The sequence below is a fragment of the Molossus molossus genome, unplaced genomic scaffold (assembly GCF_014108415.1).
Source record: "Molossus molossus isolate mMolMol1 unplaced genomic scaffold, mMolMol1.p scaffold_m16_p_24, whole genome shotgun sequence".
Taxonomy (NCBI): domain Eukaryota; kingdom Metazoa; phylum Chordata; class Mammalia; order Chiroptera; family Molossidae; genus Molossus; species Molossus molossus.
Window position 1 is genome coordinate 3232606 of NW_023425360.1, and position 26735 is coordinate 3259340.

A 26735-nucleotide genomic window follows, 5' to 3' on the forward strand; every position below is an offset into this window, starting at 1 on the left:
TACTTAGAGCTCTAGGAGGTGAGGAAGAAGATTTTTAAGCTATAAAAATGTATTCCTCGCCCTGGCTGGTTTGTTCAGTGGTTAGAGCGTCGGCCTGCGGGTTCAGTTCCCTCTAGGGCACGTGCCTCAGTTGCAGTTTGTCCCCGGCCCTGGTTGGGTCATGTGGGTGGCGGCCACTTGATGTGTCCCTTTCACGTGGATGTTTTTTCTTTCTTTCTCTCTCTCCTTCCCGCTCTATCTGAACAAAAAATGGAAAAATGTCCTCGAGTAAGGATTTAAACAAAAATGTATTCCTGCCCTGGCCAGTTTGGCTCAGCAGTTAGAGTGTTGGCCAGAGGGCTAATGGGTTCCGGGTTCAGTTCCAGTCACGGGCACATTCCTTGGTTGCACTTCGTCCCCGACCTTTGTTGGGTCGTGTGGGAGGCAACCAATTGATGTGTCCCTTTCATGTCAATGTTTCTCTCTCTCCCTCTTTCTCTCTCTCTCCCACTCTATCTGAAGATAAATGGAGGAATATCCTTGGGTAAGGATTTTAAAAAATGTATTCCTATGGAATAGACAGTATTTAACATAAAAACAGTGGTTCTGCATTAGGCACATGTCACTCTGTAACCAGAAGAGAGTTGGAGAGTACTTTTAATATCTGTCAATTAAACATTCAGTTGTGAGTTGAGAGAGTTGGTTCTCATGATGACTCAGGTGTTTGGTTAAAGGGTTCTTTTAGGTAGAGCTAAAACTATGGTGGGGGGGGCAGTTCATAGAGCCAGTGTCCCAAAGCTATCAAGCACGGTGAATTTGCAGCACTTTTTCTAGAATCAGCTGTCTGGACTGGCTTCTGCTGGAATGCATGGCTCCAGAGGTTTGTGGGATGTGCTTTCACCAGCTTCTCATGCATCTGTCACTTGTTGAGGTCTGGCTCTTGTGTTTCTTTCCAGGCGGTTTTTCCAAACTGCTTGCGATGTCCCAGAGCTGCAGGATAAATTTAATGTGGATGAATACTCTGATCTCGTGACTCTCACCAAACCAGTGATCTACATCTCCATTGGAGAGATCATCAACACCCACACGGTGAGTCTTCTTCTCCAATTACTTCATTTCATTTCTCTGTCCTTAATTACTTTTCCTGGCTGCTCCCTACTATCTCTGGAAGCCAGAGATAGCTCACCTTCTTTTGATCTCTCTTAGTGACCTCACATCTGCCTTGCTGTTTATTATTCTTAACACTATCTACTACGTTTCTCAAAGTGACCCCCAGGACACCTGCAGCAGAGTCATCTGGGCTAGTTGTTAAAAAGGAAGTTGCTGAGCCTGCCCCCCACAGGCCTCCTGAACCAGGACAGTGGGTTCCAGAACTTCCATGGGAGCACTGACCTAGGGACTTGATAACATACTGTTGTTCTGTTACTTCTTTTTACTGTGTGTTATTTTTCTAACATGAATAGAATATCAGCTTTTTCCTCTGTGTCACCTTAGAGTTCTTTCCCCTGGGGTGCTCCCTTTTCCCCCAAATATTTTTAATTAATTCCTTTCCCCTTTGGTGACATATAGCACAGAAAATGAGAAAATATATAAAATGTAAATGAAATTTCGGGTATTGTCATTTCTGAGGATATCACTTGAGATAATTATTGTAAAGGCTTTGCTTGAGTGCCTCCAAGGTAATGACAACATTGACTGGGTGTACTTTTCTCTGAACTAATGGTATCGTCTACTGGAAACAGTCAGGAAAAGTATGGCTGGGTGTTCTTTGAACTGGCTATAGGGCACATTGATGACTTTGGATATTGAACTCTGTGGGCTTCCTTGTTCTTTTTTACAAAGGATACCTTTAAATCCCGTAGACCTGTAAGGTTCCAAGTACGATGCTTTATGTCTTGTTGATTTGGGGAGGTTTGCTGAGGATTGGCTTGTCAGTTCTTTGAATGTAGGGGCTTTGTCATCTAAACTCCTTTTGTGCTCTTTGGCAGTATGGGTGGGGATGGGGCTAATGGGCAGAGTGTGTAGGTGGAATTGATCCTTTGGTGTTCAATGCAGCTCCTGTTAGATCACCAGGATGCCATTGCCCCAGAGCATAATGACCCGATCCATGAGCTGCTGGATGACCTTGGCGAGGTGCCCACCATCGAGTCCCTGATAGGTAAAGTTCTGACTTACTGGACAGAAATAAGAGGGGAATATGACAGAGGAGGGTTGTAATTAGCACCTCTTCGGTTTCTGCGCTGTTTGCACCCTGAATTTACATTAGGGAAGAAGATACATGTGATCCCTGACTGTGAGGAATGATATCCAGTGGAGGAGGTCATTTTAAATGTGTATACACATAGTCATATAGCTAGAAGTTGTAAGTCCTATAAAGGAAATGAGCAGACAAAGAATTAGAATATGGTGTTGAAATGATTGTCAAACATTTATGAAATTATTTTATTATGGATCCTTCACCATTATCATTTGGCATATATTTTCTTCTATTTCTCATCAGTAAGAGGTATCCTTGCCAAAGTACACATGTTGGCTTATTTAAATATTTTCTTAGACTTGCATTATCTTTTACTTGTGTTTATATCTCCTCTTCAATATCTCCTGTCTTTTTCATACTGATTATTTCTACCCTCCCAAAACTTTAGGAGAAAGCGCTGGCAATTTAAATGACCCAAATAAGGAGGCGCTGGCTAAGACAGAAGTGTCTCTCACACTGACCAACAAGTTTGATGTGCCTGGAGATGAGAATGCAGAAATGGACGCTCGGACCATCTTACTGAAGTGAGTATTTAAAAGTGGTAAGAATGGCCCTGGCCAGTTTGGCTAAGCTGTTAGAGTGTCGGCCTGTGGTCCAGAGAGACCCGGGTTCGGTTTCCACTAAGGGCACGTTCCTCGGTTGCAGTTTGTCCCCGGCCCTGATTGGGTTGTGTGGGTGGCAACTACTTGATGTGTCCCTTTCACATCGATGTTTCTCTCTCTTCCTCCCACTCTATCGGAACAAAAAATGGAAAAATGTCCTCGGGTGAGGATAAAAAAACAAAAACAAAAAAACAAATAAAAGTGGGAAGAATGAAATAAGTCTAAACCAACGATCCCTTGGCCTCAGTGAACGAGTTCGCTTATTCATACCTGAAATGGTCACCTGGCCTCGGAAGCCTGCCATAATTGTGGTCACTTCATATATTATACTTGGCATAGGACTTATCTGCCTTATTTGCCAATAAGATGCTAAAGTGAAGTTTACATCTCAGAAATCCTAGCCTTGGTACCCACTCTGTTATGTTGCATGAATAAATCTGGGGCCTTGAGTACCTGATGTTAGCAGCTACCTAGTAGAACCCCTGGGAGGTGATGTTTGTGCCACTGTTGCTTAGGTCCATTGAGAGGAAGTATAACACCTGCTAATATTTAAATATATGTCCTCCATTTCCTTTCAGCACAAAACGTTTAATTGTGGATGTCATCCGGTTTCAGCCAGGAGAGACCTTGACTGAAATCCTAGAAACACCAGCTACCAATGAACAGGTAAAATTTAGGGGTTTAACATATACCATAATAAAGTATAGAGCTGCTCCTATGATAGGTGGGATACAGATAACAAGAGATGGTAACCTGGGGGTAGACTGGAGACTGGTGGTGGTTAAGGCTTGTTGGGAAAGTTATTGGTTCCTAAATCTGGAGGCAGATGTTCTTGGGGTACAAAGCTCACTGGCACTTATGTGTAGTATGTGTGTGTGTTAATTTAACCCAAGGCAGAATCAGTGGATCTGCCCAGTAATTGATTCAATTTTATATAGTTAGAATTTTGTTAAATGCCTTGGTAGATAGAATAAAAGTACAGGATGTGGTTCCTAACCTCAACAAATTCATGATCTAGTTGGGGAAATGTGAAATATATTTCAGAAACAATTAGGAAACCTTTAAAAATTAACTGTAGCCCTGGCCAGTTTTGCTCAGTGGTTAGAGCATTGGCCCATGGACTGAAGAGTCTCGGGTTCCATTCTGGTTAAGGGCATGTGCCTTGGTTGCAGTTTGGTCCCTGCCCTGGTTGGATAGTGCAGAAGACAGCCAATTGATGTGTCTTTCTCACATTGATCTCTCTCTCTCTCTCTCTTCCACTTTGTCTGAAAATAAATATAAGAATATCCTTGGGTGAGGATTAAAAAAAAATTTAACTGTAGTACTGGCTGTAAAATTGCTGGAAGTTCAGGAAAAGTCCAGTGAGGAGCAAAAAGCATCAGAAAGAAGTGGGACTTGAGCCTCACTTATATAGAGTGGATAGGATGTGAGACAAGAGGGACATTTCAGGCAGGGAGTGTGTGTGAACAGAGGCATGAAGGAGGGACAGTGTGATGTGACCAGGCCTGCATGTCTAGAATGAAGACATGGGTGAAGGAGAGTAGTAACAGCTAAAACATGAGAACAAGTTACGTAGAACCCCAAACCTGGGCTGGAATTTGGCACTGGAGAAATAAGCAGTAAAGAGCCTGTGTAACCCTGGGGACCGTTTAGTGCTGATTAATTTGGTAGTGCCATCAGAGCAGATGGTAGTGAGTCATCTAGGTGTGTGATAACGTCCTAGGCCTGGTTGGTGGGGGATGGCGCTGCAGTGGGAAGGGATGGCTGAGTCACTCCATATTTTAAGTATCTTGTTTCACGATCTCATAAAATGAGAAAAGTAGGTCAAGTCATTCGTTTTTAGATTTTGAACATAGGAATCCTTTCCATTAAATGACAATTTACATGGACGCCCAATATAAAGTAGGCAAGATTGGAGCTGCTCTGATAGCAGCAGGAATGGGGCCCTTGGAGCCTCGCGTTCTGGGACTCTGTGGCACCTGTGGGTTCCCTTTGGGCTGCACAGAGAACTGTGTAAAAACCACTGTTTTAAATGAATTCTCCATTTTTAGAAACGGTGACTTATTACTGAATAAATAGATGTGTGTGAGAAGCAAAGAGATAACCAGTAACTGCAACTTGTTTAATCTACAAGGAAGTTAGAGTGAGGGAGGGGAACCATCTTTACTGAGAACCTGGTGCTAGACTGGTGCTTTCCTGTGTCCTTTCATTTAATCCTCCTTGCACTTTCCCCCAAGGTAAATCTTTCTATCCTTATTCTATAGATGAGGAAACTAAGACCCTTAGAGGTTAAATAACCTGCCCAAGATCATCTGCTTGAAGTGGCAGAACCAGATAGGGATCCAGTTGTCTGACCCCAGAGATTATACCCTTTGCATTGTGTGATGCAGAGTAGCCTTGACATTAGGAAAAAAGGCAATATGGGAAAGGGAAATGCTCTAGTTTGGGAAGGATTACAAGCCATTCCAAAAGTGGACATCTCAAAACAAACAGCTCAGGATATGGCACTGGAGCCTAAGTGACAAAATTTGGCACAGAAGTGATCACTGAAGGACTGAGAATGAACTATGGAAAAATGACCATAGATCACTTGCAGGTACCAAACCCATACTCAGTGCAAGAAGAAAATGCAGAGATGAGCAAGGTGACAACTAAGAAAAGGCACTGGATTTGGGGTGGAGGATGGTAATTTCTGATGAGAGTAGTAGGTGCAGAAGCCTGCTTGCAAGAAGCAAGTGCTGAATGAATTGAACTGCAGGTGTGGGCAGGGACATACTGGGCAAACATTGGTGTTGACTGGGAAAGATAGAAGAGTCAAGGGAAGGTCTTTGTATTTTCAAGATACTGGCATTTGCAGCATGTTTAAAAGCAGAGGGAAAACCTGAGCATGATTCAGCTTGGACAATGTGGCAAAAAGAATTAGCAAGAATTTATTGAACACTGGTGTTGCACTGGTGAAGTTATTACATTTATTGAGCTGTGTTTCAAATAAAATGAGGTGGCTTCCATGTCCCAAAATGCAACAGGGAAAAAACGAGGGATTTTGAAGCCAGCAGAGCCTAATCTAATTATACCTGAGAGTCCAGGAGAGAAGCCCTAAGAAGCCAGGTGATTAAAAGATATAAAGCGAGCCCTGGCAGGTTTCGCTCAGCGGTTAGAGCGTCGACCTGCAGACTGGAGAGTCCCGGGTTTGGTTCCAGCTAAGGGCACGTACCTTGTTTGCAATTTGTCCCCGGCCCCAGTTGGGGTCATGTGGGTGGCAACCAGTCGATATGTCTTTCTTATATTGATGTTTCTCTCTCTCCCTCCCACTCTGTCTGAAGATAAATGCAAAAATTTCCTTGGGTGAGGATTAAAAAAAAAAGATGTAGCCCTGGTTGGTTTGATTCAGCAGTTGGAGCATTGGCCTGTGGTCCGGAGAGACCCGGGTTCAGTTCCCGCTAGGGGCATGTACCTCGGTTGCAGTTTATTCCCGGCCCTGGTTGGTCGTGTGGGTGGCAGCCACTTGTTGTGTCCCTTTCACATCGATGTTTCTCTCTCTCTCTCTGTTCCTCTCTCTCCCTCCCACTCTACCTGAACAAAAAAAAAATGATATGAAGCCATCTGCCTCTGCTTCATGCAGTTTCTCTGTCCACTGCAGCTGTGTGTTCCTTGTGTTTTCAGAATGCAGTTTGAGAGCTGTGTGAATTCAGGTGCAGATAGGCTACATACATTCAGATTTTGGACTGGTGCACTGATTTTACCAGGAACTTCTTTTTGTTATGTGTAGGAAGCAGAACATCAGAGGGCCATGCAGAGACGCGCTATCCGTGATGCCAAAACTCCTGACAAGATGAAAAAGTCAAAATTTGTAAAGGAAGACAGCAATCTCACTCTTCAGGAGAAGAAGGAAAAGATCCAGTCGGGCTTGAAGAAGCTAACAGAGCTTGGGACCGTGCACCCAAAGAACAGATACCAGGAACTGATCAACGATATTGCCAGGGTAAGTGGACTGGGGACAGTGGTGGCCTGGCCATATTCAAAGCTCTCTCAGAGGCTTTTAAAGAGACAGTAGCTATTCGATGACAACATACCTTCAGTTCATGGGCAAATTAATGTCCTTTCATCTGAATTGTTTCTGATTCTTCTAACATGAGGACCTTGCCCTGCCCTTTGATAACTTATCTCAGAGCCTAAATTAATAGGAAGAAGACTGAACTAGAGCTTCCCAGGTCTTACTTTGCTTTGACCTTTTTATAATTTTCCAGATCTTTTTAATGATATCTATGAAATACAAATTCCCATTGAGTTGATCATCAAATCCTTATCTTAAAATATATATTTTAGAGAGAGAGAGGAAGGGAGAGAGAGATAGAAACATCAGTTTGAGAAACATTGATCGGCTGCCTCCTACACGACTCCCACTGGGGATCGAGCCTACAACCTGGGCATGTGCCCTGACCAGGAATCAAACCGGGACTTCTCAGTCCATGGGATGACGCTCAGTCCACTGAGCCACACTGGCTGGGATCAAGTGCTTATCTTTTTCTCCCTCTCCTGACAACGTATTTAAGAGGTTTAAACCAGCTTTGCAAGTAAATTCTAAGAATGTGGAAGTCAAAAGTAACACATTTCCCTACCTCTAGAAAATACAGATAGGGGGTTATAGATGAGATATGAATTTCTTTGTTAATTATTGAACATGAATTAATGCCTATTAAGAATGGGTGGTCATGCAAGACACAGTTAAGCACTACTGGGTTCTAGTGTTAATGATTCAAGAAGCATATGATATCTGTCACTATTTTCCTCATTTTAATAATTGTGTCCCAGGATATTCGGAATCAGCGGAGATACCGACAGAGGAGGAAGGCTGAACTGGTGAAACTGCAGCAAACGTATGCTGCTCTGAACTCAAAGGCCACTTTCTATGAGGAGCAGGTGGATTACTATAAAAGCTATATTAAAACCTGCTTGGATAACCTGGCCAGCAAGGGCAAGTGAGTGTTTCTTTTAAAGAATCCATGTCAGGGGGGAAAGAAGTAGGAGCAACTGAAGTGACATGGGGAATTTTTACTTAAAACACACTGGACCTCTTTATTGCATTAGTTCTTTATTTTGCTTTTAATCTTCTAATCATTTGTGTAAATTCCTGGTCCCACTTGTCATTGTGTGATGCAAATGAGCACTGCATGGGGATTTCACAGATACTTATTTCTAAGCATTCCTTGTTCCAAAATATCTTCCTGGTCCTAGAAATTAAATCATGATGGAGATGATTTAGTGTTCCCACAACCCATCTGTGCCTCAAAATTACTTAAGGAATATTAAACATTTTGGTTCCCCAGCCTCACTCTATATATAGCTCCCGGGGATGGGGTGCCAGTCCCTGACTTTCCTGGCTGCTGTGGAAAGTCTGGTGCAGCCTTTCTGGCACCTGCTGAAAACTATCAGCCTGCCTGTTCTATAGGCAGGAAACCACAAAACCCAGAGAGGTGAGCTGATCGGTGTAGGTTCTACTTGTAGGTTAGTTTATTTTCTGCTCCCAACTTTTCATTTTAAGAATTTTCAAACTTCAGAAAAGTTGAATGAATAGAACAATAAACACACCTTTTTCCATATCAACTTTCTCTCTCTCTTTCTCTCAAAAATCTGGTTCATTTCGCTCAGTTTGCAGGGCTGGCTCCTGTGTTTTTTTGACACGTCCCCATCGTTCTTGAGAACTCCCTGACCTTACAACACAAGATGTTTCTGGTTCCATTGCCATGGAGTCATCATTGTGTCTAGGCCCACTAAGACAAAGCTAGGTTCTCATTTTGTTTTGAATGACTACATAGTATTCCATTGTGTAGATAGATGTAACAACTGGTTCAATAAATTCTCCATAGATGGGCATTTACATTCTTTCCAGTTATTTATTTTTTAAAATTCTGCAACAAATTGCCTCTTGTACATACATTTTGCAAATTTGGGCATATTTTTATTTTATTTATTTAATAAAAATTTTTCTTTATTGACTTTAGAGAAAGAGGAAGGTAGAGGGAGAGACAGATAGAAACATCGATGAGAGAGAACATCAAACGACTGCCTCCTGCATGCCCCCTGCTGGGGATCGGCCCACAACCTGGGCATGTGACCTCACCAGGAATTGAACCAGGACATCTCAGTCCATGGGATGATGCTTAATCCACTGAGCCACACTGGCTGGGCAATGTGGGCATATTTTAAAAGATAAATTCCTAGAAGTGAAATTGCTGGTTCAAAGTTTTGTACAGTTATCATTTTGATAGATACTTCAGTTGCCTTCCAAAGGAATTATTCCCTTTTATACTGCTACCAGCATTTTTTTGCCCCATTTCTTGAGATACCCTCCCCCCCTTGGGAGTCCCAAATGCCTGGTTTTCATTTATTTCTATTTTCCCTTTGCTTTTTCCCCCCTTATCACTTCTTATTGCAATGATCCCAATAGCTCCTAACATCTGTTTCTTTTTCCTTGCTCTCATTCTTCTGTAATCGTCATGCTGGCTTAAAGTCTTTTAAAAAGTACTTATTTTGAGAAGTTTATATATTTTTTCTGCATAGCTGAGGAGCGTAGAGTGTCTCCCCTCAGATTCATTGCAGTTCCCCCAAGCAGGCATTAGGAGTCCTCACGTTTACTGGTAGGTGCTTGGGTTCTGTGAGGGACGTAGATTAAGACACTGTCAAATTCATGTTGTGTTCTCAAGTGTAATTTAAATTAAAGACAGAATCAATTTAGTAATCTTGCCTGTTTCACAACAATATCGCTTAGGCTAATCCTAACATTTATTTACCATTTTAGAATTGATGTTACTTACCCTTGTGTATGGGAATTTTGTTTTCTGACCTCATATCCTCTAATTACCAACAGAATCAAAGTGGATAGTTATAGAGAGTGACATGATATTTTTACAGGGTCTCCAAGAAGCCTAGGGAAATGAAAGGAAAGAAGAGCAAAAAGATTTCTCTGAAATATACGGCAGCAAGACTACATGAAAAAGGGGTTCTTTTGGAAATTGAGGACCTACAAGTGAATCAGTGAGTATTTACTTTTTTACTGTTTTATACATTGATTTTTTTTTCCTGCATTTACCACATCTCTATCTTTACTGCCTTTAGTGCTATAAGCTGAATGATCATTTTCATATTTTTCTATTTATTATTTATGGGCAGAATTAAACCTAATACTCAGAGTTAATGATCTCTTATCAACAGGAAGTATTTCTTTTCCTTTTTTGTGGAACATTTGTTTCAGGACATTTTCATACCTGCTATGTAGATCCCATTATAGTTTTTCCTCTTTATTTATTTATTTATTTTTTTATCCTCACCCGAGGACATTTTTCCATTTTTTGTACAAATAGAGTGGAAGGGAGAGAGAAGAAGAGATAGAGAGAGAGAAACATCGATGTGAAAGGGACACATCGAGTGGCTGCCACCGCACGACTAACCAGGGCCGGGGACAAACTGCAACCGAAGTACGTGCCCTTAGCGGGAACCGAACCCGGGTCTCTCCGGACCGTAGGCCGACGCTCTAACCGCTGAGCCAAACCGGCCAGGGCTAGTTTTTCCTCTTTAAAGCAGAAAACCATCTCTTCTGTTTCTAAACAAAGATGTCTTATAAAAATGAAACTCTGAACCCATTAAACAACAACTCATTCCCATTTCCCAGTCCCTGGTAGCCACCATTCTGTTTTTCTGTCATATTTGTCTTTTTGTGATTGGTTTATTTTACTTAGCTTGATGTCCTCACAGGTCATCCATGTTGTAACATGTGACATTTCATTCCTTTTGTTGTTGTTGTTGTTAATCCTCACTTGAGGATATTTTTCTTTTCTTTAAAAAAAAAATTTTTTTTTCCTTACCCGAGGACATTTTTGCATCTATCTTCAGACAGAGTGGAAGGGAGAGAGGGAAGAAGAGAGAAAGAGAACATTGATGTGAGAGAGATACATCGCCTGGTTGCCACCCACATGACCCCAACCAGGGCCGGGGACAAACTGCAACCGAGGTACGTGCCCTTAGTGGGAACCAAACCCGGGCCTCTCTGGTTCGCAGGCTGACACTCTAACCGCTGAGCCAAACTGGCCAGGGCCTGAGGATATTTTTCCATTGATTTCTAGATAGTGGGGAAGGGAGGGAAGGGAAAGAGAGAGAAACAAACATGTGAGAGAGACACACCCATTGGTTGCTTCCCAAACAACCCCAACCGGGGCCAGGAATTGAACCTGTAACCCAGGTATGTACCCTTGACTGGGCATCAAACCCACAACCCTTTGGTCCACAGGCTGACGCTGAGCCAAACCGGCCAGGGCATTTTCCTTCCTTTTTAAGGCTGAATAATGCTCCATTGTATATATAAACTACATTTGTTTATTCATTCATCCATCAATGGACATTTGGGTTGCTTACACCTCTTTGCTATTGTGAATAATGCTACAATGAACATGGAAGTGTAAATAACTCTTTGAGATCCTGCTTTCAATTCTTTTGAATATATACCCAGAAGTGAGATTGCTGGATCAGTAGATAGTTCTATAGTTATATATTTTTATTTTATTTTATTTTTTTTTCTCACCCGAGGACATTTTTCTATTTTTTGTACAGATAGAGTGGGAGGGAGGGAGAGGAAGAGAGAGAGAGAGAAACATCAATGTGAAAGGGACACATCGAGTGGTTGCCACCCGCACAACCCATCCAAGGCTGGGGACAAACTGCAACCGAGGTACGCGCCCTTAGCGGGAACCAAACCCGGGTCTCTCTGGACCGCAGGCCAACGCTCTAACCGCTGAGCCAAACTGGCCAGGGCTATAGTTATATGTTTTTAGAAACTACCATACTGTTTTCCTATTCGTTGAAAAATTTTTAAACTTCTATGTATATTGCCAAAATATTTTTTTAGTAGTGTCTGAAATTTGTATGAAAATGCTTACTTATCTCAGTACTTCCTTTCCACCACTGAATAATAAAATAATTTTTTATATTTTTGAGTTCATTAGTTTTAAAAAAAAGTATCTCATTTTAAAATTTTGCATTAGTTTAAATTCTGGTTGATGTGTTTGTGTGTGTTTAAAGTGCCTGTTCAAGCCTGGCCGGTTTGGCTCAGCGGTTAGAGCGTCAGCCTGTGGTCCAGAGAGACCTGGGTTCCGTTCCTGCTAAAGGGCATGTGATTCAGTTGCAGTTTGTCCCCGGTCTTGGTTGGGTTGTGTGGGTGGCAGCCACTCGATGTGTCCCTTTCACGTCAATGTTTCTTTCTCTCTCTCTCTCTCTCACTCTATCTGATCAAAAAAATGGAAAAATGTCCTTGGGTGAGGATAAAAAATAATAATAAAGTGCCTGTTCAAGTGCTTACCAGTATTTGCCTCTCTTCTTTTTGTTCAGGTAGAGTGGGAAGGAGAGAGAGGAACAGAGAGAGAGAGAAACATCGATGTGAAAGGAACAGATCGAGTGGCTGCCACCCGCACAACCGACCAGGGCCGGGGACAAACTGCAACCGAGGTACATGCCCTTAGCGGGAACCGAACCCAGGTCTCTCAGGACCGCAGGCCGACGCTCTAACCGCTGAGCCAAACCGGCCAGGGCACCTCTCTTCTTTTTAATTTGCTACTATGGGTTTAGAAACCAGATAACAAACCAAGTCAGTTAAAATAAAATTATTTGTTGCCCTGGTCAGTTTGGCTCAGAGGTTAGAGTGTCACCTTTAGACCAAAGGGTTGTGGATTTGATTCCTAGTCAAGGGCAAGTACCTGGGTTGCAGGTTCGATGCCCAGCCCCGGTTGGGGTGGTGCAGGAGGCAACCAATTAATGTGTCTCTCTCTCTTCCTCCCTCCCTCCCTCCCTCCCACTCTCTCTCAAAATGAATGGAAAAATATCCCCAGATAAGGATCAACAAAAAAAATAATAAATTAAATAAAATGATTTGTCACATGAAATAAATATCTTTAAGGAATAACCTGTGAGAGTCTGCTGTTGAGTGAAATGCATGCATTTTAGTGCATGGATTTTGTGGCCTCTCAGTGCCTTTTTTGTATCTTTCATGTTCTCAACTCTGTTCAAAATAGGTAAAGTTGCTCCATGGTTGAGTTCTGGGAATCTGGGGTGACATACTTTGATCACTGGGAGAACAGTGTATTCCCACCTTCTGGTGCCATAAAATTTATGGGCACGCCCTGGCCGGTTTGGCTCAGCGGTTAGAGCGCCCGCCTGCGGTCCGGAGAGACCCGGGTTCGGTTCCCGCTAAGGGCATGTACCTCGGTTGCAGTTTGTCCCCGGCCCTGGTTGGTCTTGCGGGTGGCAGCCACTCGATGTGTTCCTTTCATGTCGATGTTTCACTCTCTCTCTCTCACTCTCTCTCTCTCTCTCTCTCTCCTTCTCTCTCCCTCCCACTCTATCTGAACAAAAAATGAAAAAATATCCTCGGGTGAGGATAAAAAAAAAAAAAAAATTTATGGGCATGTAACATGTTGAGAATGAATGCTATCTTAAATATGTTCAGTAATAGCAATTTATCTCTGGTGGTACTCAGTACAGTTATAACTGTAGTACCCACACTTCCCAAAAAACCCTGTCTCTGGGTTATTTTTGTTCTGACCTCCTTTTCTTTATTTACTCACTTCTTCCAATCTTCAAATGCACATGCATTCTAACACACACTCTCACCATCTTCTCCTTCCAGCCCAATTTGCTCTTGATTCTTCTTTTATCCAGGTTTCAGAGTGGCCACATGGAAGGCCAAGATTGTTACAGTGACATCATCCCTTCAGAAGCCATTGGTGGCATTCCTCAGTGGCTCCTCTGTTGGTAGAAAGTGAGAGCTTCAGAGAGAGAATGCCATCCTTCTCTCAAACTCCAAAGCAGGTGGTTCTCAGAGCAGTCCTCCCATGCTGCTTCACCTGCAGAAGTCCCTGTCCTTGACCTTGTACCTCTCGTCACTCTTGAAGACATGTTCATCTGCATTTTGCATTTCACAGGATATTTTTATACGAGAACATAAAAATCACACCCTTATTATGTTTCAACAGGTTTAAAAATGTTATCTTTGAAATCAGTCCAACAGAAGAAGTTGGAGACTTTGAAGTGAAAGCCAAATTCATGGGAGTTCAGATGGAGACTTTTATGTTACATTATCAGGTGAGTCTGCACCAGGTAGAACTGAAAGCTCTGTGTCTGAGGTATTCATTTTCTTGTATAGGTCGGCAAATAGATAGAATAGACACCCATTTGGAGAAAGCTCTCCATGTGTAGTGGTGAGCTGGGCCCCACATTGTGGAGAAAGGAGCTGTTTCTGGCTTCTGTCTGATTTGGTCTGAATACTCTGAGATGTGGAAATCTTCAGAAAGCAATTAGCTGAAGCTCCCACTTAGTATTACCACTTACTGGAGCTGATACCTTGGACTCGAACAAAATGCTTAAGTATAAGTCTTAACAGTACAATATTATAAGCCTACTTAGTAGCTTGACATCCTTCTTTTAAAATTTTGATTTGGTATAAGTGCTTAAAGGAGGGAGTATTTCTGACAAGATGTGCATACATTGTGTCTTTGTAAATTGAATCCCATTTTAATTCAAAAAGAATGATGTAGTGAATCATTCTATAACATAATTATTCCTAATTTTTATTCTGTAATATCTCTAAATTGTATGCATTAAGAAAATGCCAGGGCGTTGGGAGGACTCCTGGGGAATGTGCAGCGCTGTGTATGTAATGCTTCCGAGTCGGTTCATCTCATTCCTTGTGCTGCTTCCCACTGCTACGTGCATCTGAATGTGCATCTGGGCTCTTACACAGGCTGCTCTTTCTTCATTGGGAGCCATCCCTTCTCCCCTCCTTTTCCTTCCATTGATTATGGTGGTACCACCCCTACAGCCTTGGGTCAGCCAGGTCACATTTGGTTTCCCATCTGCTCCACAGCCTTTAGAGGAGCCTCTGGTGCTGTAGGTATTGCCTTATTTGCCTCTTACCCTCCAAACTGAGAACCTTAGAAACTCTAATATTGATTTTTCTTCTTAATGACTCATAGACCCTCAAAATATGTTGGCTAAACAAATGTGGAGCGGTTTTGTGATGCACATAGCTAACTCAAGTACTTACACAAAAAGATCCTGTTATTCCCTTAGTTTCCCTCAATTATTCTAGCCCGACCAGTCTGCCTCAGGTCATGCGTTCCTTCAGATACAAATTCATGAAAGATGGAATGGCTGCCAGGTGCCAGGTTTTATGTTAGGCACAGGTGATGCACCAGGGTTCTGGTCTTCATGGAGCTGCTAGGAATTTTCTAAAAGATGAAATGGTTGAACTTTTGGGGTCCTTTCAAGCCCTCTGACTCTTGCTTTCTCATCACCATTCTTCAAAAGTGGAAGGGAGAGACACTCAGATTCCTGTTTGTTCTGGACAGTGGGGGTGGTGGGAAAGCAAGGGCTCTGCGGTCAGACCCAGCTCTAGTATCTCCAGCTCCACGCTGCTGGTCAAGTCATTGCCATCTCCGAGTCTCACTGTTGAACTTGGGACAATCACCCCTCCTAGGATTTTGTCAGACTTAAAGAGACAGTATGTGATGTGCTTCCACGATATTGAGCATGTGGTAGATACCTGATAAGCATTTAGTCCTCTCTTTTTCTCTTGCCTTCAGAACATAACAAGCTTTTTCTTGTGAAACAAATTAAGACTCTAGTAGATATTGCAGAGACAACATTACTGGCTTTGTCTGTTTTCAGTGATTAGTATATTTCATCAGGGATTGAAATGTCTTCACTTTCTCCAGGTTGACCCATCATTTAGACAAGCCAGAGACACATAATTGTGAAACAAAAAGCGTGGATATCTGTATAACCGAACATGCTGCTTTTTCTTTGCATGTTTTGTATATTTTGATCTGAGCCACATGAGTTCTTAACTCTAAACATACCAGAAAATTTGGTTGACCAATGTGTGCTTTGCCCGAGCTCTCAGGTGGCTGTGCTGTGGGATGTTCCATGGGAACCTCTTTCTCAGTTCATTTCACACCTGGCACATGAGGATCGCTTCTTTCCTTCTGGATCCCTTTCCACATTGTGTCCTTTTTTTTCCTGTCCCACTGACTTGATTAATTGTCAAAATGTTTTTCCAAACAGGACCTGCTGCAGCTACAATATGAAGGAGTTGCAGTCATGAAATTATTTGACAGAGCTAAAGTAAATGTCAACCTTCTGATCTTCCTTCTCAACAAAAAGTTCTACGGGAAGTAACTGATTCTTTGCTGCCAACCAACCCAGAAGGATGAAGGAAAGAAGCCCTTCACGGCTACCTTCCTAGGGCCCTTTTTTACCCATTGGAAGCAAAGACCCAGCCCACAGGGGTGCCTCAATCTGATGTACTCCCAGTGCTACCTTTTTAACTCCCACTCTGGACATTTTAGACCCTTTTTTCATAGAGAAGTTATATTTTGGGCTTAGTCTGATCCTTCTTGTTCCTTCGTTTTCTTCTGCCACTTACGAAAGACTGGGGATGTTACTAAAATCTCTTTGTGTTGTTGTGGTCTTAGAGGTTGCATTACTAGATTGTAAGCTTTGGTGTTTGTTTTAATCAACAATAGTGATGGTGGGATTTGAATTCTTGTGATTTAAAGGGGAAGCTATTAGCACCAATAACATTCATATATATATAAGATACACAATGAAAAGGTCAGATTATCTGTCCCTATTAGTTTGTCACTTAAAAGTGAAGTTCATTTATATTTTCGTCCCATCAGTAAAATTGAAGGATATGGGAGGTTATTGGTCTTCCTCCATTCTGTTTCTCTTTATGGGCAGGAGCTAACAGAAGTCACAGTTCTGTGTTCAAAGGAAGCATTTCTAGAAAAGGGAGATAATGCTTTTAAATTTTACCATTAAATTTTGACAATTCTGTTAGTGAACTCTCTTGTCAGGGGATAGGAGAGTCCCATCGATAAAATTCAGCTGTTTAGGTAAATTTGGAATGGTCTGAGGCATCCCTCATGTTTGAGACACTTGCTTGTCTGTGTTGGTGCAGAGATTAACTAGATTCAGGACAACAGTTCCCTCCGTCCCTATAGCATAGGATGTAATTTTTTCAAAACTGTTTTATATGTTAAGAGTACCTTATTAAAATGTAGATTTATTTCTTAAAATGTGGGTGATAGGAATGTTAAAGATTTATATAATGCTTTAAAGCCTTTAGAATACTATAAGAAAAGGTGGTTTTTCTTAAATTGGCTTATCTGTATATCTGAAATCTTAAAACTTTCTTATTGCTAAAACTAGGATTTATCTGCAGGGTTGCAGAGAAATAATCCTGTTTTAAATAGACTGAAACAAAAATTTTAAAAAACCAGACACTTGATACTCAAATATCTTTTTTTCCATTTTTCTCTGTTTTCTCTTGCTGCCCACACTGTGCTTTTTTTTCATGAACTCCTGTTTTCTGGGTTTAGTAAAAAACAATTCAGTTCTGAACATTGAATTTTTAGGAAGTTTTTATTCTTAGATAAAAAGTCATATACTTTTTTAAAAAAATCGATCCAGGAAAATGTATTAAATCATGCTACTGAGCCTCCATTTTCTCTGTGTTTTGGTTCAGTATTCTTTTATCATGACATAAAACATAACAAAGTAAACTAGCATTTAAAAATTTACCAATGTATATTTAAAGCCAATAAATGTTTTGTTAATAACAAATTATGTGATACATCCCTATTACAGATGTGAGTATTGGAGACATGTTTTTCATAATAGCCTGTTTACTTGGTCAGGTCATTGGTGCAAATGTACGTCACATGAGTCTGCACACTCCAGGCAGCCTTCAGGCAGGTGAGGAGGTAAGGTGGGAAGTGCCATGGAAGGAGTCTCCACCACCCCGACCTTGTTTTTGTTGTATTTTGCAAGATAATTTTTTAGTAAATATTTTCCTTAGATTAAAAGAAGATGCTATTACAAGTAGCATCACCTCAAAAACTGGGACCAACCAAAGTGTCAACCCGTTTACATTCAAAGAGGATTCCCATCCCAAATGCTTGTTGGGCCCCAAAGACCACATCCGTGACAGACACTGAGCCAGGTTTACGACTCCTGTCATATTACATGGCTTTGCAATTATTCGTAAAGTGTATAGTTCCGTTGACACAACTTTTAATGCAGAATAGCACAAAATGCACCTCGAGAATTTTGATGATAACTATATATAGAATGATTGTTTTAGTAGCATTGAAAAGGCCTAGACACACTGAAGTGGCATTGAAATCGTGCACCTCTTATTTTATTTATTAGCCCTAGCATTCTTTGTTTCGTCTCTCTTTGACCTTCTACCAGCCATCATGACATTTACCATGAATTCACTTCCTCCCAAGAATTTGGACTGCCCGACAGATATTTGCAGTACACAATTGCCTTTGTATCTCTTTGTATGAAATAAAAGATTGTTTGTTCATGTTTGTGTTTATTTTTCTCAGTTTCATTGTTAGCCGTTCCTGCTAAACAGAGTGTTGATTAGAGTGAGACTTAATAATTGAAACCAACCCTTTATAGTCTTTTGAAGGAGCAAACACAAGTCAGCTACCAAATCACTGAATGATCTCAAAGCAATTTTTAACATGTGAGTAGCTCTTTAAAACAATATACTTAAAGTAGCCTCAACATAAAAAGAAATAGTGGGTGGGGAGAACAAACATAACATTACTGAGTGCTGAAAGTTTAAAATTGCAGCAGTATTTAATGTTAAGTGACAGTATTAAATAATGGGAAACGGAATAATTCTAAATTAAATGTAAGTGAAAACTTGGAGGCGATGGTCTGTGTGAATGGCTGGCAATGACCCCACACTCCTCTGAGGAAGAGCGAGGTGGTGAGAACATGGCTTTTCCTGGCAGTGGGCCCTTGTGGAAGTTACTCCTCTGAGCCTCAGTTTTCTCCTTTGGAAACGGGAGTGTTGCTATCTGGTAGGTGTATTACTGAAACCTGCAATCACCTGTATTTTAACAACCTGTGCTCTACATCGTCCTGCAAAGACGTCAGTAGAGTTAGAAAGGTGCTTATCGAGGCATCACAGTGTTAAGTGTAGAAACCAGAACAAAGGAAAAATAGGCGGTAAGTAGGACGGAGCCTGGAGTGATGAGAAGACCGTGAATGGCCAGGAAAACCTTGATCCTGGTGGGGCAGCCACAGCAGTGCTGCTCACATCTGTGCCCGTGTAAGCCCAAAAAGAATTTGGGAAAACTGCCTCTACCGTTTCAACTTTGGCATCTACTTTTTTTTAAATGTTTAAATTGTAAAGTGTGTACTTACCAACATATTGTGAATTTCAAGATAAAAATAACCTCTTTTTTTTTAATCCTCACCTGAGGATAGTTTTCTATTTATCGTCAGATAAGAGTGGGAAGGAGGGAGCTAGAGAGAGAGAGAGAAACATCGACGTGAGAGAGACACATCGATCGGTTGCCTCCTACACGACTCCAACCAGACCGCAACCGAGGTACATGCCTTTGACCAGAATCAAACCCGCAACTCTTTGGTCTACAGGCCACCGCTCTAACTGCTGAGCCAAACCAGCCAGGGCTAAACTTTTTATTTTGTTATGAAACACTTCTAACACATAAACAAGAAATAGTATAATGAACTCCTGTGTGTTCACCACCCAGTCTCAACAGGTATCAACACATGGTAAACTTCGTCTCTGCCTCCACACACACACCCCACCTTGGGTTATTTTGACAAATCTCAGATAAGTATTAATCAACCATTAATACTTAAGCATATTTCTCAATAGGGAGCAAATTGTGCCTCCAAGAGACACTTGGTAATATTTGGAGATTATTTTTGTCCCATCTAAGAGGTAGAGAGGCCAGGGATGCTGCTGAACATCTTATAGTGCACAGCAAAGAATTATCCAGTTAAAATTCAGTAGTTCCAGGTGAGAAAGCTCACTCTTTCAGATGAGGACGTTTTAAAAAATTATTTGATACTGATCCTGTAGAATTTCTACATTCCAGATTTCTTTCCTTTTCTTTTTTTTTTTTATCCTCACCCGAGGACATTTTTCGATATTTTGTTCAAATAGAGTGAGTGGGAGAGAGAGAGAGAGAAACATCGACGTGAAAGTGACACATCGAGTGGTTGCCACCCACACGACCCAACCAGGGCCGTGGACAAACTGCAACCAAGGTACGTGCCCTTAGCGGGAACCGAACCCGGGTCTCTCCGGACCGCAGGCCGACGCTCTAACCGCTGAGCCAAACCGGCCAGGGCTACATTCTAGATTTCTTACTACATCTTTGGGGATCAGACTCAGTTTCAATCTATTGGCAAGAATATTTCAAAATTCCTGTTGTATCACATCAGGGTATTTTTATGATGTAAAATAGACGGGTCATTGGTTTCAAATGTCAGCTTGATCCATTTGGTATAAAGTTTCCCATTAGCTTTTCATCGTATGACAGGAATTCAGCAGCCACTGATGCCCATCTAGGTATCTTGTTTTATTAGGGTTTGCAAAATGGGGGTATCATTCCTTTATCAGATTCTTTTTTTTTTTTCTTAATGTATTAATTTTGGAGGAAGACATTGATTTATTGTTCCACTTATTTATGCATTCATTACTTGTTTCTTTTTTTTTTATCCTCACCTAAGGATATTTTTTGTATTTATCTTCAGATAGAGTGGAAGGGAGAGAGGGGAGAAAAGAGAGAGAGAGAGAGAGAAACATCAATGTGAGAGAGACACATCAAGTGGTTGCCACCCACACAACCCCAACCGGGGCTGGGGACAAACTGCAACCGAGGTACGTGCCCTTAGCGAGAACCAAACCCCAGACTCTCTCCGCGGGCTAATGCTCCAACCACAGCCAAACTGGCCAGGGCCATTGCTTGTTTCTTATATGTGTCCTGACTAGGCAGTGAACCTGCAACCTTGTATCGAGACGATGCTCTAACCAACTGAACTGCCTGGCCAGGACTGTCAGTTAGATTCTTCTAAAAAGAATTTCCTGTCATCAACTATTTGGCTACCTTAAAGAGTATTCATACAGGAAAAGACGCATGCTTCTCTCCCTTAATTTCCAGTTTTCAGAATGAGGTGGTTCCCTAACATATTGGAAAGTGACCAATGAGTTTGTTGCTGTTTTTAATCACATGACTCCTGGATGTTTAATATATTTGATGTCTTTCAGTCTATTACAGATTTTTTTAATGCTCGAATTGTCCTCTTTGGGGGCAGTAGAAGCTCCTTCACAGAGGCTGTTGAGTCGTTGGACATGGCCCTAGTGGTATTTGGTAGCTTCCTTGCGGTCTGGTATATGGTGTTTCAACCTCATCTTGTTACATTTCTCACTGAGACCTGGAATCAACCATTTCTCCAAGGAGCCCTGGTTCCTTTCAGTGGAAAAGGGAGTTTAGAGAATATGATCTGAGTGCCAGTGGTACCAGGGTGCTCATCGGTACTAGGCTGGTTATTGTTTCTAAGCTTTGTCAATGGAAATACTTTGTTTTTTAAGAGAACATTTCCTGAGTTCATAAGAAAACACGTCTTTAAATAAAATGTCTTTATCTTCATATATGTAACTATGAGGAAAAAAAATATGCCCTGATTAGTAGCATTGGTCAATTCTATGGTGTAAATTGCTGATTTCAAGCTTGATGTCACTTGTCACTAAATGGAGAGTTGGGAAGAATGCTAACAACCAGCTCTCATGAGCTATTACAGAATTACTGATGTTACCCCAAGAATAATAGGGAGCAATGGTTGGATTTTAAAAAGATGAGTGAAAAATGGTCAGATTTAGGCTTTAGAAATGTAGGGGTTGAACGGGGATGAGGAGGCAATGCTCGTGACAGGTTGTGCTAGATAGCTTCCATTCGTCCCTCCAGGTCCACTCCACTCTCCAGTTTTCTCTGTGCCCTAGGAAGCTGGCCACATGAACTGCATCACTGTGACCCAGTAGCTTCTGGTTGGATTTAGTCAGTGGCAGGCATGACAAGGAGATGATGCTCTGGGAGGAGGTGAGGTAGGCTTTACTCCCTCCCTCAGGTCACTGAATTGGCTGTCTCTTCCTCCCAAAGGCCAGAGCTCCTGTCAGGCAGCTCTCTCCAAACAACCACCCTCCTCTGTGGCAATAAGCTATCCCCCAGACCCTGCGTGCTAATGATTCCTGCTGTATCTAACCCCAGGGGTACTGCATTATCCCCCATACCCTGCCCTGTCTCATTATTAACTTTTCCTCAAATTAGCATTTTGAGTGTGCCATCTGTTTCCTGCTGGGACTCTTTCACAAGGGGACCAATTAAGGTCTCAATTAGTGAGTTTGGTGGCCTGAATCAGATAGTGGTTGTTAGGATGGAAAGGGGGAGCGAATGCTAGAAATATTTACTAGGAAGTAGAGTTGATTTACTGGGTGTTGGGGGAACAGTGGAACACGGTCACTGGTCCAGCAAGTGCTCTTTGGAAGGATTCTGTGAACAAGGAAGTTTGGGAAGTACTGTATTACATCATTCTTGCAAGTCATGACACACATCCTCATATGAAAGAGGTTTGCATCATATATGATAGGAACTCAGCAGCCACTGATGACCACCTAGATTTTCTGTTTCATTAGGCTTTGCAAAATGGGGTATCATTCCTTTATTTGTCAGTTGAGAAATCTGCTGAACTCGTGTTACCTAGCTCTCCTCAAATGTGTTTGCCTGCAATCCCAGCCCTCTTACTTTTCAGGAAACTCCTGTTAGCTTCTGTGAAACTCAGGTTCCATGGAACACGCTCTGAAATGCTGGACAAAGAGGCTAGACTAGAACCTGACTTCAAGCTTTTAATAACTAATAAATATTATTTAGGAAACAAAAGTGAAAAAACAAACAAATGAAAAACCACAGATATTTATTCTGTTTTGCCTCTAGTTGTCGGAAATAATTTTGATATGCATATGTAGGCGAGTACACTTGATAAACTTAATTGTACTTACAGCTACTAGCCTTTGTCTCTGTGGAAACACATTCCTAATCCCTGGAGGTAGGTGTTGAAAAGAAACAGAAAAGATGATGAGATGAGAAAGGATAACCCCTCTCATAAAAAGCCAACTCTAAAAGAACTAGCTTCCAAAAATAAAGGTAGCTCAATTGGTCAGAGCATCATCCTGATAACGCCAAGGTTGCGGGTTCCATCCCCAGTCAGGGCATGTACAAGAATCAACCAATGAATGCATCAATAAATCAGTGGAACAACAGGTTGATGTTTCTCTCAAAATCAGTAAATAAAATAAATAAAAAAAGAACCTGTGCTCAAACACCCCTTTCCACTTAAAAAAACAAAAAAAGACACACATACAAGAATGCTTGGAGAACTGGCTGATTCTGGGGCTGGGCAGAAAAATATGAGATGAACCTAGATCATCTTGTGCCCAGAAAGCAATAGAAAATAGGAGAGAAAAGATAACGAAATTAGAAGAGCAATCTAGAAGACCCATCAACTAACAATTTCTGGAAAGAAAGCAAAAAATGAAAATTATGAAAAAGATAATTTTCCAGAACCAAAGGATACGAGTGTCCAGTTTCTGCACATACACATTGCTCAGCACAATGAATAGCAAAAGCCCCACATCAAGGCACATCATGACAACATATCAGGCCACGAAGCCTTCAGAGAATGGGAAAAAAATTAAAAATAAATATCTCAAAATACCAGGTCACCTCCAAAGGAGAGGGAAACAGAATGTGAGCAGCCTTCCAACAGAAGCCCTGAAGTGAGAGAAAGGAGAAGCGATGCAGCCAAAGATCTAAGTGAAAAGGATTTCCTATGACGACTATTCTCAGCCCAACTATCAATCAAAGTCTGAGGATAAAATAAAAGCATGTGCACACACAGTCCCGGATTTTATTTTTATGTACTCACCCCCTCCACCCCCAGGAAACTACTGGAGAATGTACTAAAATGAAGGAGAACATGAAGCAATAAGACAAGGTAAAATGCAGGAAGCAGGGGTGGAGGGACAGAAGATGAAGGTGCCCTCAGGATGATGACAAGGGGGGCAGGCCAGCCAGTCCAGGAGGGAGCAAGAAAAGAGCTCTAGGAGAGAAGTTTCCCCCAAACCCATCATTCAGATTCTGCTGTCTTTCTGAGTTCTTCCAGAGAATTTCAGAAAGAAGGCACCAAAAGAGGGGAGAAACAGGGCTGAAAATACAAATATCAATCAGAGAGTTAGGGAAAGGATTTGTAATGGGTTGAGAATAATCTAAATAAATAGAAAATGAAGGCAATTTTTAACTCCACAAAAATGGTGCAAAAATGGAACTAGAGTACACTGTGTAAACACTTAATATACCAAAACTTACCATGTAACTACATTGAAAGAATGGGAGCAGGGAAAATCATATTTTTAACAGGGACACAAAATAGCCAAAACATACTTTAACATAATAGAGAATGAATAGTTAATATCAAAACTTTAAAAAAAAAGTACAAAAGAGCAGAATAAACTTTTTTACAGTGGAAATTTGGAATTTTTTTTATCATAGGCCTTGTGAAACTTTTAAAATAATTCACATGTATTCAGTTGACTTAAAAATTAAATGATTAGGTCAGTTATAATAAGAATATACATGGAACGAGTATCTTCTAAATCAATAGGGGAACTGTGGAAATTAAAGTCATTCAATGCAATACAGTGTAGATATGATAGATGCCTGCAATGGTGAATTGGTAGATGAATAGGGTAATTTTAGCCCATTCCAGTGTCCTACTGTGCCTTACCATGTTTCAGAAGCTGAAAGGCTACAATTACATTGCCTAGATGTGATTGTAGGCAGGATTCTGGATGCAATTTTGGCTCCTCAATCAAATTTTCTCTCTGATTTGATTTTTAAGGTGTAAGTGAAGCACAGCCTGTGCTGTGTGTGCTGATTCTGTTGATGAGGACTATTGTGGAGTTGTCTGAATTTTCTGCAGTGGTTTTCTTATGACAACAGCTGTATGGCAAGTGTAGTGACAGCTTTCCAATTCAATAGATGGCTTCCAGATTATAGAAGAGGCAGTGGCTCTTTTTTGGTGGTCTGATTCTGCAGCATGGATCTCAAAGTCATTCCTGAATGTTCAACTCCGAGTCTGCTTCTCTGGCCACTCCCCCCAAACAAACCCTTAAGCCATTTTATACCCTGTAATCTGTTTTGTACTTAAACTATGTAGAATGAATTCTGTTCTCTGAAAATGAACCCAGACAATCAGAAAATAACATATAAAAGAAGCATGGTAAATAGCACAAAATGAAACATAAGAAATCAATTATAATTAATAAAACAAGCTAAACTCTAGCTAATAGAGATGTATTGTCATATTAAATCCAGCTAGATGCTATATATGAGACAAATGAAAAACATAATTAAGTGCTACACAGTAGTTAAATGAATCAACACAAATGAAACTCAAAATCAATGGTAAATGAAAAAAGCTGCAAAAGATTATTCAGCATGTCATTTTTGTAAGATTTAAAAACAAAATTTGGCATTCCATATGCAGTGGGTAGGTCCACACATCAGAATGAATAAAAGTATAACAACATGAAGAGGAATTGAACAAAATGCACTAACTTGAACACTGTGACTATCTTGAGGTTGGAAGGAGAAAGAGTAAGGGTGGGGCTTTAGTTATTTCTAATTTTGAGTTTCTTTATTAAATACCAAGTAAGTGAAGCAAAATGTTTTGCTATGTTTCATCTTGACAGTGAAGGGCCTAGGTTGTTAATATTATTTTCTGTACTTGTCTGCACGTCTCTGATATTTCCTGATTTAAAAACACAGACACACTCAGAACCGTGCAGGACATCTTTATGCACGTCAACATTTATACTGAGTGGCTTCTGAAATGCAAAAGAACTGTTGAGGTTGACAGTCTGGTTCTAAAAGGTGAGGATGACACCTAGATGGAGCTGGAGTTTGCAGAGGCCCAGGGAGACTTTGAATGAACCTGAAAAAGGAGTCTAGGCTGAGTAAGAAAGAGGTTGCACCAGGTTGGGGATGCTGTCTCAAGTTCATGCAAATCAGGAGATGGTTTATTTATTTTTATTTTTTTACTATGGTTTTTTAAATTGGCTTTTTGGAGAGAGAGAGAGGAAGGGTGTGAGAGAGAAACATCAATGTGGGAGAGAAACCTCGGCTGCCTCCCTACTGGGGATCCAGTCTGCAACCTGGGCATGTACCCTGACCGGAAATCAAACCGGGACCTCTCAGTCCTTGGGAGGACGCTCAACCCACTAAGCCCCACCGGCTGGGCAGGAGAAAATGGTTTAAAAAAGATCCGGATTTAATAACTTTATCTTGGATGGGCCTGAGCAGACGGACAGAGGAACGAATAGCAGGAGGCCAAGGGCTGGGAGCGGAAGGCTGGAGAGTAGATAGACGTTAGGTCCTTCGAGTGGGAACTGAGGGAGACAATTGCTCAAACTGAAGCCCCCGCCCCCCGATTTTCACCATCATAATTTGGGGGAGAAGGGTGTTGAAATTGCAGTGTGAATCCAGAAGCCAGGCTGTCCCCAAATTGCAGCGTTTCAGGGAAATGGTAGGCTAGCCGCGTGCTTTGCGGATGGGGGTTTCCTCCGGGTCGGCAAGCTGCGGGAGCTGCCGCCGGGGGAAGCCCCGGTTCCGCGAACGGCGGCGGGGGCGGGGCCTAGCGGGAGGCCCGGGGGCGGGGCCTGGCGGCGGGGGCGGGGCCTGGCGGCGGGGGGGCGGGCCGGGGCGGGGCCTAGCGGGGGACAGACCTCGCGCGCTCCCGGCCGCTCGCTGGCTCTGGGGCCGCGGTGGCTCCTCTGCGGGGTCGCGCCAGAGGAAGGGCTTCGGGCGGCGGCTGGGGCGGCCTGCGGACCGACGGACGCGCGGGTGGGCCGAGCCGCAGGCCCCGCGCCCGCCGTCTGCCTCCGGCCAGCGCCCGGCCGCGCT

At 42.0% G+C, this 26735-nt stretch overlaps 1 protein-coding gene across 3 annotated transcripts in view; it reads left to right on the forward strand.

Moving 5' to 3' along the window:
• Positions 1-18256, forward strand: part of IQGAP1 (IQ motif containing GTPase activating protein 1) — a 93976-nt gene extending 75720 nt beyond the window's left edge. For 2 of the 3 annotated variants that reach the window (XM_036277943.1, XM_036277944.1), the window contains 9 exons: positions 936-1068; positions 2035-2137; positions 2625-2760; positions 3417-3504; positions 6608-6820; positions 7651-7817; positions 9751-9873; positions 13857-13965; positions 15946-18256. In XM_036277943.1, the coding sequence (XP_036133836.1) occupies positions 936-1068; positions 2035-2137; positions 2625-2760; positions 3417-3504; positions 6608-6820; positions 7651-7817; positions 9751-9873; positions 13857-13965; positions 15946-16059 (1186 nt within the window). In that variant the 3' untranslated portion in view covers positions 16060-18256. The remainder of the gene's footprint in view (positions 1-935; positions 1069-2034; positions 2138-2624; positions 2761-3416; positions 3505-6607; positions 6821-7650; positions 7818-9750; positions 9874-13856; positions 13966-15945) is intronic. The other variant, XM_036277942.1, reaches the window with a different exon arrangement.
• The last annotated feature ends 8479 nt before the right edge of the window (positions 18257-26735 follow it).